The sequence below is a fragment of the Rissa tridactyla genome, chromosome 23 (assembly GCF_028500815.1).
Source record: "Rissa tridactyla isolate bRisTri1 chromosome 23, bRisTri1.patW.cur.20221130, whole genome shotgun sequence".
Lineage (NCBI taxonomy): Eukaryota > Metazoa > Chordata > Aves > Charadriiformes > Laridae > Rissa > Rissa tridactyla.
In genome coordinates this window covers 501,704-515,204 of record NC_071488.1, presented here as the reverse complement: position 1 = coordinate 515,204, position 13,501 = coordinate 501,704, and the positions used below count along the sequence as shown (strand labels likewise).

Here is a 13,501-nt window from a genome sequence, read left to right as displayed (position 1 = left end):
TCCCAAACACACACCGCCGATCCCACCGACTCCTCCCCGCCGCGCCCCGCTCCCTGCGCGGTGGCGCTTTAGCACAGGAGTGGCCATTGGGAGCGTTCCGGGAGTGGTGGCAGCATTAGGGGCATTTCAGGAGCCGGGCACCAAGGGCCAATTTGTGGCGCGCGCAGCCATTGGCTTCACTTGTGGGAGAGAAGTGGGGAAATATTTATTAACATAAACCAGCGATTTAACAAAGTCAGCGGTGAATGTGGCAGCGCTTTACGAGACAGGCCGCGGAGGTGATCCGAGGGCGGGAGCCCCTCTGCTGTGGGGACAGGCTGAGAGAGCTGGGGGGGTTCAGCCTGGAGAAGAGAAGGCCCCGGGGAGACCTTAGAGCCCCTTCCAGTCCCTGAAGGGGCTCCAGGAGAGCTGGAGGAGCTGTTTGCGAGGGCACAGAGCCACAGCACGAGGGGCAATGGCTTTAAACTAGAGCAGGGCAGGTTTAGATCAGACATTAGGAAGAAGCTCTTTACACTGAGGGTGGTGAGACACCGGCCCAGGTTGCCCAGAGAGAGGGTGGAGGCCCCATCCCTGGAGACATCCAAGGCCAGGCTGGATGAGGCTCTGAGCAACCTGATCTAGTTGAAGACGTCCCTGCTCACTGCCGGGGGTTGGACGAGATGGCCTTTAAGGGTCCCTTCCAATCCAACACATTCCATGACTCTGTGACGCGCTGGAAGGGCACACTTGGTTATTTACTGCACAGGGGCCAGGGTCAGACCAGCCGTCAGGGAGACCTTCCCGTTGGGTCCCGGGGCTCAGAAAGGACCCCCCGGGCTTTCTGAACCCCTCCTCAGGGAGGAGTCGAGTACCATTGACCAGACGCTCAGTCCCTGGGTGTAACAGTTCCCCTCTTTGAGACTTCCAAAGGTCACTCTTTGGGGGTCTCACCTAAATCAGATGGTTATAATATTTTCAACTTTCAGGATTACAGAGACGAGCTGAAGCAAAGAAATAAACTCAACAGCAGATGGTCCTGTAGAGCAGGTATTCTTTATTAGCAGCGCTGCGGTCGCACTGGGGATTTTCCACCATAAGTGCTCCCACAATGATCTTATTCTGAGCCGTTTATATTTACAAAATTGTTAGGTATTCATTCGTTTTCCCTAAATCATTAACATAAGCACGCCCCCTCCCAGAACCAATTGCACAATCATGAGGCAAGTTATTTCGCGAATCACAGTCGTTCTGGTGGTCATTTACTTCATCTGGTGGTCGTATCTTCCTCTCCGTCAGTTGCCCTCCAGATGAACTTTCCTCTTCAGCAATCCTCGATGCATGCCTGCTATTGATTTGTTTACGTAGGTGACTTATTACTACCTGTTTTGCAACGCTTCCCTAAACCATCACCTAAAGCCATCACCTTGACAGGCTGCAGGATCGAGCCTTGGTTACTGACTCCAGGGCACGCGTTTTTCCAATGTCCTCGCTCTTTGCAGATCGCGCACTGAGCTTCTGCTAAACGAGTTCCTTCCCAGCTCTTCTGTAGCCTCCTCTACTTCCCCGGGCCCCGTTCGTTCTTCCCGGAGCAACTCCCGTCAATGCGGCAATTAATCTCCCTTCTCTTTGATTCTCCCTCTCCTTTTCTCTGTTATTCTAGACGGTCCAAGCTACTTACACCAATGTTCCCAAGTCCCTCGAATCTTCTCCTTCTAACTTTTGGAGTTTCTTTTGTACATCCGGGGCAGATTGTCCCATAAAAATAGAGGCCAATTGCCCAGCCTCCTCCGACTTCTCGGGGTCCACGTTCGTGTATTTCCTAGCAGTATTCTTTACTCGTTCCATAAATGCAGGTGGCGATTCATTTGGTTCTTGTTTAACCTCATACGATTTTGACCAATTAATGGCTTTTGGCGTAGCATGTCTCATTCCGAATAACCGTCTCTGATATCTGGTTATCGCCCACAATCCTTCTGCCACTCTGGGTGGTTTCTTAAAGTGAAAAACAAATCTACATACAGTACTTCATCCCATTTGTTTTCCCTGCTACAAAATAACATAAGCTGTAAAATTGTATTCTATTTTAAAGTCCCATTTCTTGTCCATTTTTCTTGATCTTCTGAAGTACATAACGGCCACCAATTGTTACAATATTCAATCAGCTGCTTTCTCGTGAGCGGGTCCCCTCCTATTTGTTTCCAACGCTTCAGTATACAACCTAAAGGAGACGTTTTCAAAATTCCCCCTTCCGCCAAGGGCTTGCTACCCATTATAGGATAGTACTAGTAGAACGAACAACACAAAACACAAAGAAAATGACAACTGAACATAGCGCTTATAACACAAGACAAAATAACAAAACCTTAGGGCCTGAACCTTTTATACCAGACCTTTGCTCTTGGTGCGGCCCTTCCCCGCCTGGTGTTGAGGACAATACCTTTACGCTTATCAGCCGCGTTTCTCACAGGCTTTCATCCGGTGAGACCAACTCCTTCCCTTAGGTACCTTTACAGCCCAACCCTGCGAGACTTATGCCTCGCCTTATGGACAGGCAACCCTTAATATCCCTTAAAGAAAAGAATGCCTTCACCTTTCCAGGGGCCTTGCTCGGAGCTCTTTGGTCCGGGGATCGGAGGTTCTCCCTGAGAATCCCTCGGTGCCGGATGGAGGCCCTGCAATTCCAAGGATCTGTCGAGATTCAGAGGCAGAGTCCCATCTGGGTCGCCAGAAACTGTCACCGAAATCGGGAATGAACTTCTTAACACCGATGTAGTCTTAAGAAGCAGGCATTCTTTTATTCAGCACCAGGGACGTGGGGGATCTCTCCACCTGACATGTCCACTGAATGTGAGATTCACAGAGACTTACATCCATACAGAATATGCGTGGTCGTTACATGTCTCAGCACTCATTGCCACGTTCATTACATTTCCAGAACTCATCTCCATATTCACATCCCCTTGGCACATGCACGTTAACTCTGTTAGGGGCTTCATGGTAGGTCTTGGGTGGTTCCTAGTGGTGTACGGTGGCTGGTTTGAGCTGATAATAGAGGAATCTCTTTGTGTGGACTGGGGAAGATAAATGCAGCAGCTTTTGCAACTCCCCCATTTATTTTGCGAGCTTGTTATCGGTCCCTCCAGTCTCTTCGGGGATGTGGTATTCTTCGCTGTTTGTTCTTCACAAGGAGCTACGTTTACCTATTTACCAGACTCAGTCCCTGGTTGTAACCCCGCTGTGTGAGCCGATGCGGGCAGGACGCAGGAACAACCACAAAACCACGGATGAAAGGCAAAGAACAAGTTTCTTCTCGATACCTCACAGACCAGGGAATCTCCGAAGCAACACCCGGGCAGAGGCACGGAAGCAGGGACTGCGGGCACCGTGGAGTGAGAGAGAGTCCTTGTTAGCAAGAGCCCTTGGCAGCGAGAGAGTCCTTGTGAGCAAGAGCACGCACGGACTCCCTGTTCTGCCTGGCATTTAAAGGGTTCAAACAGGCATCGTTTTCCCACTGTGCTTTGATCTTCTTCAGCACCAGGCCAGGATTCTCAAGTGGCTGGATAAGGTGTCCCTGAGTCCATCACAGGTTTATGTTATCGAAGTGCAAGTGTTTTTCTTGCAAGCGTCCGAGACTGAATAACAATTAGTGTGATATGTGTGTTTTCCAGCACCCAGGTGTGAGTCACTTGAGCGTATTAACAATCCTCCTCGCCGATCTTCTGTTGCTTTCCCACGACTGCCCTCCCTGCAATGGACCTTATTGTGCACCCAACTTAGGAGACAAATCTACACCAATCTGAGTCGCAGCAACATTATTCTTTTTCTTCTTTTTTATGTTTGTCCTTTTTCTGTCTCTGGTTTCAGTTGAAGCTGTTTGGTTTTGCCATCTTCCCATGAACCTGCACTCGGTAAATGCATGTGTACTTTGGGTTTCCCCAGTTGCTCTTCACAAGGAGTTTGAGATAGGAGAAGGCTCTGGGATGCGGGGCGTTCTGCGAGGAAAAGAGGGAAGAGGAATCGGAGGTGTTAAGAGCCACAATGCAGTCAAGGTATCTCCCCCCACCAGCCCTGCTCCTGCTCAGGAACAAGCTCCTGACAGTGGGTGGGAGCGGCTGTGGAAACCTGAGGCTGGCTCTGGTAGCGGGGTGCTGGGGAGGCTGGGGACACGGGGAGGGGGAAGGCACCTGGCACCCTCTGCATGGGCCCGGCTGGGGCTCAGCCTCCCTCCCCTCTGCCCCTTCCCTCTGCGCCTCGCTCTGTGCCGGCAGAGAGGCCGGGGAGGTGCTCCTTTGCGTGGGGCAGCTGGTGTGACACCCCCCCGAGCTCCCGCTGTCTGCTCTGCCCGCTTTCCTGCGGGCAGGCGTGAGAGCAGCGGGAGAGAAGGGGCATGCTATGCTGGGAGGAGAGGACACCGTCCAGCCTGCCAGCAGGCCACGGGATGGAGCCAGGGTGCTGCCCGACGGCTTTCTCCAACGGGCGTCCCTGTTTCTCCACGGCACAAAGACGTTGCTCGGGTGCAGTGGCTGCGTGTGCAGCGGGCTCTGCTGAAGGCAGCCAGGGATCTCTTGGGACTCATGCTCCCACGGGCCTGACCTTGCCCTCACTGTCCTTTTGCTAGCACCACCGCGTGCCACTCAGCCCTCCCAACCCCACCAGCTCTCTCCTGGCGGTGACCCAGGCCCCCTCTGCCCAGGGAGAAAGCATTCACGCTCCTCCTGCCATGGCCCTGCAGGCAAACCTGCTTTGCTCCCTGGCATCTTCCCCCAACACCGTGCGTGCATCGCACCTTCAGAGGGAAGGTCTGAATGGCCTCTTTTGCCACATCGTACATGAAGGTCACCAGGAGAGTTTCCTCTTCTCCGTCCACATCCACTCCCTGTGGGGCAAAGCACAAGGAGAGCAGCTCGGACTCGTCCCGACAAAGAGGGAACGTAGGTGCTGGGTCAGCCCTGTTACCTACCCACCCTCCCCTGGGGCTCTAGCCCTAGTCTAGCACTGGTTACGGTGGAGCTCAGGCTCCGCTTGAGTTTTAGTCAAGAACCCTGAGCTGCTTGGCCAGAACAAGTCTTAAGAGGGAGGAGACCTCTAGAGCCCTTAGGAGGAGACTCCTAGAGCCTCACCAGGGCCCTGCAGTGCTCAGGAGACCGGGACTCCAACCTCAGAGGAGGCACAAAAGCAAGGAAGACCCTGTCATGGCTTTCCCCCAGGACCAGATCCGCACCAGAAGCACCCAGCAGAGACTTACAAAGACAGCGATGTCCCTGGGGGCGCTGGTGACGGTCCCAGATGGAGAGACTTCTTTGGAGATGTGCTGCACAGTGATGGCAGTCAGGTGGACTCGCGCTGGCAACCTGATGACCACCTGGCCCTGACGCCCTGGGAAAGGCCAGCAGTTTCCCGGGGAAACATCCGGCTGCAACCAGAAAGCCAGAGCAATGAAGCGTGAGAGAGTGTTGGGGCCAAGACAACTGCCCACGTAGCTTGAAGCGTAGGCACCGGTGTGTCTGTGGGGTCTATTTCAGCTTGAAAATGAGGTGTGTGTGAGGAAGTGGACAGAAGCAGGAGGCCTCCTTCCCTGACCGACCTTTGCCAGGGCTGTCAGTATTATGGAGCAGAGGAGAACAGCGGTTACGAAACCATTCTAGTCAGGGCCTTGCAGAAACACATCCCTGCCCAGGGGCTCTGCAGGGCACCCCCCACCTCTCGCCTCCCACCCCCAAGACGGCGCAACACTGGACCGAAGGGAGAGCCCTGAGGTCAGTCTCCAACTTCACAGGAAGAAAGGAAAGAATTCCCTCTCGATTTCTGCTACAATACCTGCAAAATGCGATCGGGACTGCGGGGAGTGCAAAAGAACTCAATAAACCTCCAGAACCAGTCCTTTTTGCAGGTGTAGGTCTCCGAAGTTCTCTGCAGGTCAATGCTGGCACCTGCAGGGAGGGGAAAGCAGAGGACTGCAAGAGGCCACAGACGAGGAGGGCTTGGTGCTCAGACACTATTTCTGACACCGCCAGCCAGCTGCGCCTCTGTCAGTCCTGTCCTCGTCCCAGGCTGGTGGGCTGCCCAGCTGCCCAGCCGCGCAGGGGAATGAGGGCGGCCACGTGCCTGGTGACTGCTGCACTCCCAGCGCCAGCAGGAGAAGGTCTGAGGGTTCTGGGAGACACACGGTGCCCACGTGAATGGCAGCAGACCCAAGCTGAGGGCTTGCTGCGTGGGCAGCCAAGGACGGCCCGGCCATCTCCTTTTCCAATGCCGAGGAGAGGAAGAGAGCCCCTCCGTCCGCACAGGAACACGTGCGGGGGCAGCGCCAGAGGCAGCGTGAGGATGCCGAGGGCAGGGTTGGGAGGGAGTCTGAGAGAGCTGCTCTGCCACAGCCTTGCCCTGGGACCCCCCAAGCATTTCAGCTCCCCCACTTTGGAGAGCAGCGCCTGGAGCGCAGGCGCCTTTGGGGAGGGCTGCAGACAAGCGCAGGGCAAGGAGACGGGGCTGCTTGTGTCCATACCAGAGCTTTGCAGGGCCCAGTCAGACATCTCCACGTAGGCTTCCAAAGCCCTCTCAGATGCTGCCTGCTTCATTTCCTCGACTTCCTGGGAACGCCATAAACAAACAGAGAAAAGGAGCACATCAACGTTCAGCGTGGCTACTAGCGCCCGGAGCGGCAAAGGGCCACTGTCAGAAAGGCAAGGCAAACCCTCTCCACGGAGCTGCAGGACTGAGGAACAGTGTCTGTGTCCACAGCCATGGCCACGGCCCCGAGGTGGGTTGATGAGGGTCCCCACACCCTCGTCCCCATCCTCCACACTCTCCAGGGCAGGTGGAAGGTGGACTCAAGCCCTGCCAGCGATGGCTGGCCCCCCGTGAGCGTGCCTGGGTCCCACCCCTGCCTGAGGAGCCCAGCCAGAGCAGCCAGAGGTGCTGGCGTGCCAAGGGAGTCCTGCGCTGCCTGAAGCGGCCGGTGAAAGTGGGGCCGGAGAAGGGCCTGTGCAGCCCAGGAGGCCCCTGGGGCAAAGGCTGGCTGACTGCAGTCAGCAGTCCCACACACCCACAGCCCCAAGGGCTTCTGCCCAGCCAAGCCTCCTTCCCCACACGCCGCAGCACCTGCTTCACGCTGCTGATCTCTGCCCTCAGCCGAGCCACCTCCTCCAGCATTAGCTGCATCTTTTGAGTTTGCTGCGCCATTAAAACCGGGCAGTTCCTGCAGGAACCAGGAAAGCAGATGTTGTCAGAGAGCTGCCCACCCCACTGGGAGCCTCTGAGCTCAGCAAGGAGGAGAGACACACGTGCGTTCCCTGCTTTGCCAGCGCTTCCCTTCCGCACCAGCTGGCGCAAGAGGCAAAGGCAGGAAGGGCCGTGCGGGAGCCCCGGCTCTCAGGCAAATGGGTGCAGGGACACGAGGTCGTCTGACCCTTCTGCACAGACCCAATTCCAGCCCAGGAAACATCGCTTACCACAGGGGCTTCAGGCCTGGCAGCGAGGTCCCGCAGTAAACAGCAGCTGCAATTCACATCAGCAAGAGACAGTTATTTTACCGGGGTTGCTGGGATCCCTGCAGTGGCGTTGTCTGTCCCTGTTGCCTTGGGGCTGGGGCAGCAGGTGAGCTGAGGAGGTGGGGGACGTGGGGTGCAGGGAGAGGACACACCTCTGACCGGGGGCCATCAGCCTGGGCTTGAGCGGACTGCGCAGCCGTGATCTTCAGGTGTGCTCGGTGCCCCAGAGCTATTCCCCATTTCCCCTCACTGCCCCAGTGAGCACCGAGACCAGGCTGCTGGGCGAGGAGAGGTACCTCTCCATCGGTCCCCCTGCACGGCCCCTGCCCTCTGGGAATCCCCAGGTCAGGCTTGCAAGAGCTACCCCCGTCTCTCGCAGAGGTGCCGACTAAGTGAGCCCTGTGGTCTGGTAGGCAGGGCAGCAGTGTGACTGGGAGGCTACCAGTCTTACTGGGAGCCCAGAAGGCAGTCCCACTCAAGGACTTGCTTGGGAAGCACTTGGGCCACGGGAGTTTCCGCACATACTGGCCCAAAAGGAAAGGTGGCGTCCAGCCCAGCCAGGCTGTCGCTCTCAGATGGTTGCTCATGAAAACTCACCAAGAGCCAGGGGGAGCAACAAGAAGACTTGCAAGAACGCCTTCTTCTGCAGGGCCATCTTTTGCCTGAAAAAGAGGGAGTCCTGGTGCTGTCATGATCCAAGCCTTGGACAAACCCCTTCACAGGCGGATTTCCCTTTTCAGGCCAAACAGACACCGTTTTGGAAGCCTGCTGCTGACAGAGAACTGACAGAGCAGCGTCCAGCAGGAACACGATTTCTGTCCACATCGTTCAACGCTGCCGGCAGCTCTTCCCCAAAGGAAGGTCTCCAGGAAGATCATCCCAGGAAGCAAAGACGTCGAGCACACGAAGAGTGCTTTCCAGCAGTCTTTCTGGTGCGGACCTTGCTCTCCCTCTGGCTGAGGAAGCAGGCCTGTTCTCCCTTGCCATCACACACATCCCTCTTAGGGCAAGTGTTTTCCCGCAGAGCTGGGAAGCGCAGGAGCCTTGTCCGCCTTTCCTCCCAGAGGCCTCCACAGACCGGCGTGGTCTCTTGCCTGAGCTGGGGAAAACCCTTGCCCTGCGGAGGCTTGGCTCTGCACCCGAGCGTCTGGCTACGGGGCAGTTTGTCCTGCCGCAGCCAAAGCTTGGGGCTGCAGCAAATGGCTGCCGAGGGGCTTTGCTCTTGGCTCCCCTGAGAATGGCCACAGCACGAGCAGCGCCCAAGCTGAGGCGCCCCACTGGGAGCCCCGGGCTGCTGGCTGGGGAGCACCCTCTGCTCTGCCCTTTGCTGGCACCGGCCCTCAGACACCCCCGTTCTACCCCCCATCCGCAGCAGAAACATGTCGTACGTACGCGGCCAAGAGGCACATGCTCAGCAGATGTCTCCACAGAGAGACCAGGGCAACAGCCAGAAGGCAAGGAAGGCTGAAGACCGTCCCTGGGCAAAGAAACCAGAGAAAAGTTAAGCCTGCCCCTTGAGATCTCTTCTCTAGGATGCCCAGCCAGGCATATTTCAGCTCCCTGTGGGGAGGTGGGCACCGAGTCCCAGGCACTCCCTCCCTGGGGCAAAGAGCAGGGCAGCCTACACTGGACAAGGGGATGGAATGCACCCTCACTAAGTTTGCAGATGACACCAAGTTGGGTGGGAGTGTCGACCTGCTTGAGGGTAGAAAGGCGTTGCAGAGGGATCTGGACAGGCTGGATCGATGGGCTGAAGGCCAATGGCATGAGGTTCAACAAGGCCAAGTGCCAGGTCCTGCACTTGGGTCGCAACAACCCCATGCAGCACTACAGGCCTGGGGAGGAGTGGCTCGAAAGCTGCCCGGCAAAAAAGGACCTGGGGGTGTTGGTCGACAGACGGCTGACTATGAGCCAGCAGTGTGCCCAGGTGGCCAAGAAGGACAACAGCATCCTGGCCTGTGTCAGGAGCAGTGTGGTGAGTACGACTAGGGCAGTGAACACTCCCCTGTACTCAGCACTGGTGAGGCCCCACCTCAAGTGCTGTGGCCAGTTTTGGGCCCCTCCCCACAAAAAAGACATTGAGACACAGAGAAGGGCAACGGAGCCGGTGAGGGGTCTGGAGCACAAGTCTTGTGAGGGGCGGCTGAGGGAGCTGGGGCTGTTTAGCCTGGAGAAAAGGAGGCTGAGGGGAGACCTCACTCTCTGCAACTCCCTGAAAGGAGGGTGTAGAGAGGTGGGGGTCGGTCTCTTCTCCCAAGTAACGGGCCATAGGACAAGAGGAAACGGCATCAAGTTGTGCCAAGGGAGGTTTAAACTGGACATTAGGAAAAATTTTTACACAGAAGGGGTTATTAAACATTGGAACAGGCTGCTCAGGGGAGTGGTTGAGGCACCATCCCTGGGGGTGTTTAAAAGACGCGTAGACATAGTGCTTAGTGATGAATTTTGTCATAGTTAGGTTGATGGTTGGACTAGATGGTCTGAAAGGTCCCTTCCAACCTAGGCAATTCTATGATTCTACGATTCTCCTGCCACGTGTGACAACTGGCCAGAGCTCTGGCACAGCGCGGCTCTCCACGTTCACCCCGGAGGACTTTGGAGCAAGCAGCAGTGCTGAGCTTACTTGCGATTTCTGTGGCCTTGTCGCGCCCCTCGGCAGGCCCTTGAGCGGCTGAGCCGGCAGGTGAAGGGCGCATCACCAGCTCCACGCCAGCGCTCGGGTCCCTGTGGGAGGACAAAGACAAATGCCGGCTGCCCACCGTCCCCAGGCCGCGGGAGCTGAGGCGGGGAGGAGTAGCCTGAGCGGAGGCCCCTGCCAGAGGAAGGGCTGTCCCAGCAGCAGCGAGAGCGGGCAGCAGGGCTGGGGTCCCCCTCCTTTCCCCACCCTTTGCGGGACAGGCCTGCCCCGGGAGAAGAGGAGGCGAGCTGGCAGCAGCAGTCCCCCGCCCCGGGAAGCCCGCCCGGCAGCGCAGCCCCGTTCTCACCCTGCCGGCCGTTGGTTTCCCTTGGTCCCCAAGGAGCCTTTGGAGGCCCCTGGGCGTCTTCTCCGAGGGGCCTTTCTCCTCGCCATCTCGGGCAAAGGCAGGCTCCCCGCTGAGCCCCAGCAGCGTGTCCTGTCCCCAAAACCAGCTCCAGCAGCAGCCTCTCGCCGCAGCCAGCAGGAGCCTGTCCAGGGCCGCAGCCACAGGGCAACTGTGGGCTCCTGCCCCACACGCCTCAGCGCTGTGCAGGCAGCCAGCTGTGACCTCACAGTGGTGTCACCTCTGACGTCATGCTGGGGCTGCCCAGGGCTGAGCAGGGCGGGGAGACCCTGTGCTCCTTCCTTCTCCTTGCGGGATATTAATTGTTCAGCATAAATACATACGTTTTAAGTAGAATAAATGATTTAGGATTATCATTCGGTGTGATTTGTGCTGCTTGCTTAGCTCTACTTAGCATGAGGTGCTGGATTTGCTGAAACCTTTAGGCTGGAAAAGAATCCAATGAGATGTTAGAAGACACCAGACCAAAAATCATCACCATTGGCCCCCTCCTTGCTGTGCTTCTGGAAGTCTCCAGGGAATGTCCTGCAGTGATCTGCAGCTGTGAGCAGCCCTCAGCCACGCAGAACCCTCTCAGCAGCAGGACCTTGCCCCGCCGGGGGATGCTCCTTCCATGCAGAACTTCTCCCCACAGTGATGTGGTGGGCTTCCCAGGCAGGCTGAGAGCTGACCCTGGCAGGTGGCAGAGTCCCTGCCCCGGCACACAGACCCCTGGGGTGCAGGGAGCCTGCTCTGAAGGACAGCCCTGGGCACCCCTGGCTGCACACCCACCTTCACAGCTATTCAAAGTGCCTGACAAGAGCTCCCACATGTACAGATCCCGTAAGCTGTGGCTGTGCCAGCTTTAGGAGATGCCTCCAGCAACTCCGCCTGCAGTGCCCTGCACCCGCAGACTTACCCTGTCAAGGGCTGCAAAGATTTCTCCTCCAGTGAGCTCTCAGTCGTCCTCCCAATCCTGACACCTTCAAGCTCTCTCTCTGCCTTGCTCATCTCCCTGAGACACCCTGGCAGTGCCCCCAGCCCTGCTGCGCTTGGCAGAGGAGCTGCTCCTGGGCAGAGCTGTCTCTCTGCAGCGCTGCCCGCTTGCCGTGAGCTCCCTCCATCCCAGGAGCCCAGCCCAGCTCAGACGCAGAGGACCAGCCCAAGGAGTTTTAATGACCCCTCTGGTGGGTTCGAGGCCGAGTCCGTGAACGTCAGACGCTGCGAGGAAGTTGAAGGAACCTCTCAAGGAGTCAAAGTCGGGTTCAAACTCCAAAGTTTCTTGTGGTGTTGATGGGTCCCACTGAGGAATTGCCCCCAGGGTCCGGTTACAGCAGAAAACTGGAGGCAGCGATGGCAGGTCGGGAAAAGCAAGTTGAAGGTGACTCTGATGCTGGGTAAACGTGGATGTGTTTCATTAATGCAAAGGGCCAAGCCCTGACTCCATCGCCCAAAGGGCCAAGGCCTGACCCCCAGCCCCCAGGAAGGGAGATCCTCTCCCTCACTCCTTCCTCAGGGCTCTTCCTGGGACAGTGGGATGTGGAGATGTGCAATGCCAAGGGCAGGACTATGGTACGACACCTCCCAGGCTCCTGAGTATGGACAAGGAGGCAACGAGACCCCAGTGCTGGAAGGACTGGTTGTCTCAGAGGCATCAGTGGCAGAGACAACAGCCGTAGCCCAAGACATGAAGAGGCTGGCTCTGTTAGGGGACTTCCAGCTTTGCCACATCCCTCTATCTTCTCCACCACAGGCTGTCCTACGGTGTCCCATCACCTCTGCCTCTTTCCCTGCAGGCTGCAGTCATCCACCCGGCTGCCCCATCTTGCTGTCACCTTCCTTTGCTGAGATCTCTCCATCCTCCCTGGCTCTTCCTTGAAACACAAAGCCTTGGGCTGATCCAGACTCCTTCTGGGTGGCGTGTTGCACCACAGCACTGCCCTTGGAGTGACGTTTCTGTCTCCTCGTGGCCAGGCTGCACCTCCCCACCTGCATGTTGGGGAGTTCTTTCTTTCTCAGGCTGTTTTCCACTAGGAAGAAAAGCTCCACCAGCTCTGAAAGCACCCTTCCAGCACGCTCAGGCTCCTCCTATACCGTCCCCAGTCTCCAAACCACTGAGCCCAGGGCTCTCAGCCTCTAGATACTGGTCAAGTGCTTGAGGCCTCCAAACCCTGTCTTGGGAGATCTCTGGGCTCTCTCCACAGTGTTTGCAGATGAAATCACAGTGGTCATAGGCCAAGAAAGATGGAGTGAGACTTTTTACCAGGGCCTGTAATAGCAGAACAAGGGGCAATGGCTTTACACTGGAAGAGGTTATATTTAGGTTGGACATAAGGAAGAAATGCTTTATGATGAGCGTGGTGAGACCTTGGAACAGGTTGCCCAGAGCAGTTGTGGATGCCCCATCCCTGGAAGTGTCCAAGGTCAGGAGCTTGGAGCAACCTGAGCTAGTGAAAGACGTCCCTCCTCACGGCAGGGGCTTGGACTAGATGATCTTTTAGGTCCCTTCCAACCCGAACCATTCTATGATGCTTGGATTCTAATATGCCCAACTCCTGCACAAGGCTGCAAACACCTACATACACCATATAGGGATTTTCACCTGACCTAGTCTCCAACCCTTCCATAAAAAAGAAAGGATTGCCATTTCTAGGACAGAAGTTGCCATGTTTTCAGAGGAACAATTCAAAACCCAAAAGGAAAAAAAATCCTTCCAAGAAAGTCCTGACATAGTTGCATCAAGTCAGTTAGTTAAGTGAGCCAATGGGAGAGCCTTGCCCGGTGACCTTGCCAACGGAAGAGGGTTTTTTTTCTTTCGGGGTCTGAGACTCATGTTGGGACGCCAGAAAGTGCATTTGGGGACTGTGCAAGACTTGCCATGGGATGTCTAGGAAAGGATCAAAGGTTTGTAGACGAACGACCATGGGAAAATAGAGAGAAAAGGGCTGAAAGGAGATGGTCATGTGTAACCAGATGGCTGGTCAGGACACTTCCCTGGCTGTGCCCTGCAACGGA

General features: G+C 56.5%; 1 protein-coding gene across 7 annotated transcripts; it reads right to left on the bottom strand.

The window, feature by feature from the left end:
- Nucleotides 1-1,029: 1,029 nt before the first annotated feature.
- On the bottom strand, nt 1,030-13,036 carry LOC128901081 (sperm-associated antigen 4 protein-like). Of its 7 annotated transcripts, none has more exons than XM_054182860.1 (11): nt 11,406-13,036; nt 10,090-10,190; nt 8,859-8,943; nt 8,064-8,128; nt 7,428-7,473; nt 7,078-7,174; nt 6,482-6,566; nt 5,797-5,909; nt 5,225-5,392; nt 4,766-4,855; nt 1,030-3,971 (listed from the first exon to the last, which is right to left on the bottom strand). In XM_054182860.1, the coding sequence occupies exons 1-11, from the start codon at nt 11,495-11,497 to the stop codon at nt 3,840-3,842; spliced, it is 1,074 nt and encodes a 357-aa protein (XP_054038835.1). In that variant the 5' UTR covers nt 11,498-13,036; the 3' UTR covers nt 1,030-3,839. The 7 variants fall into 7 exon arrangements, 4 of the variants coding, with proteins under 4 accessions (XP_054038835.1, XP_054038837.1, XP_054038834.1 ...); XM_054182862.1 differs by lacking the exon at nt 11,406-13,036 and adding an exon at nt 10,451-10,629; XR_008463410.1 differs by lacking the exons at nt 7,428-7,473; nt 10,090-10,190; nt 11,406-13,036 and having other exon boundaries at nt 1,030-2,197; nt 2,570-3,971; nt 8,859-9,419.
- Between the last annotated feature and the right edge of the window lie 465 nt (nt 13,037-13,501).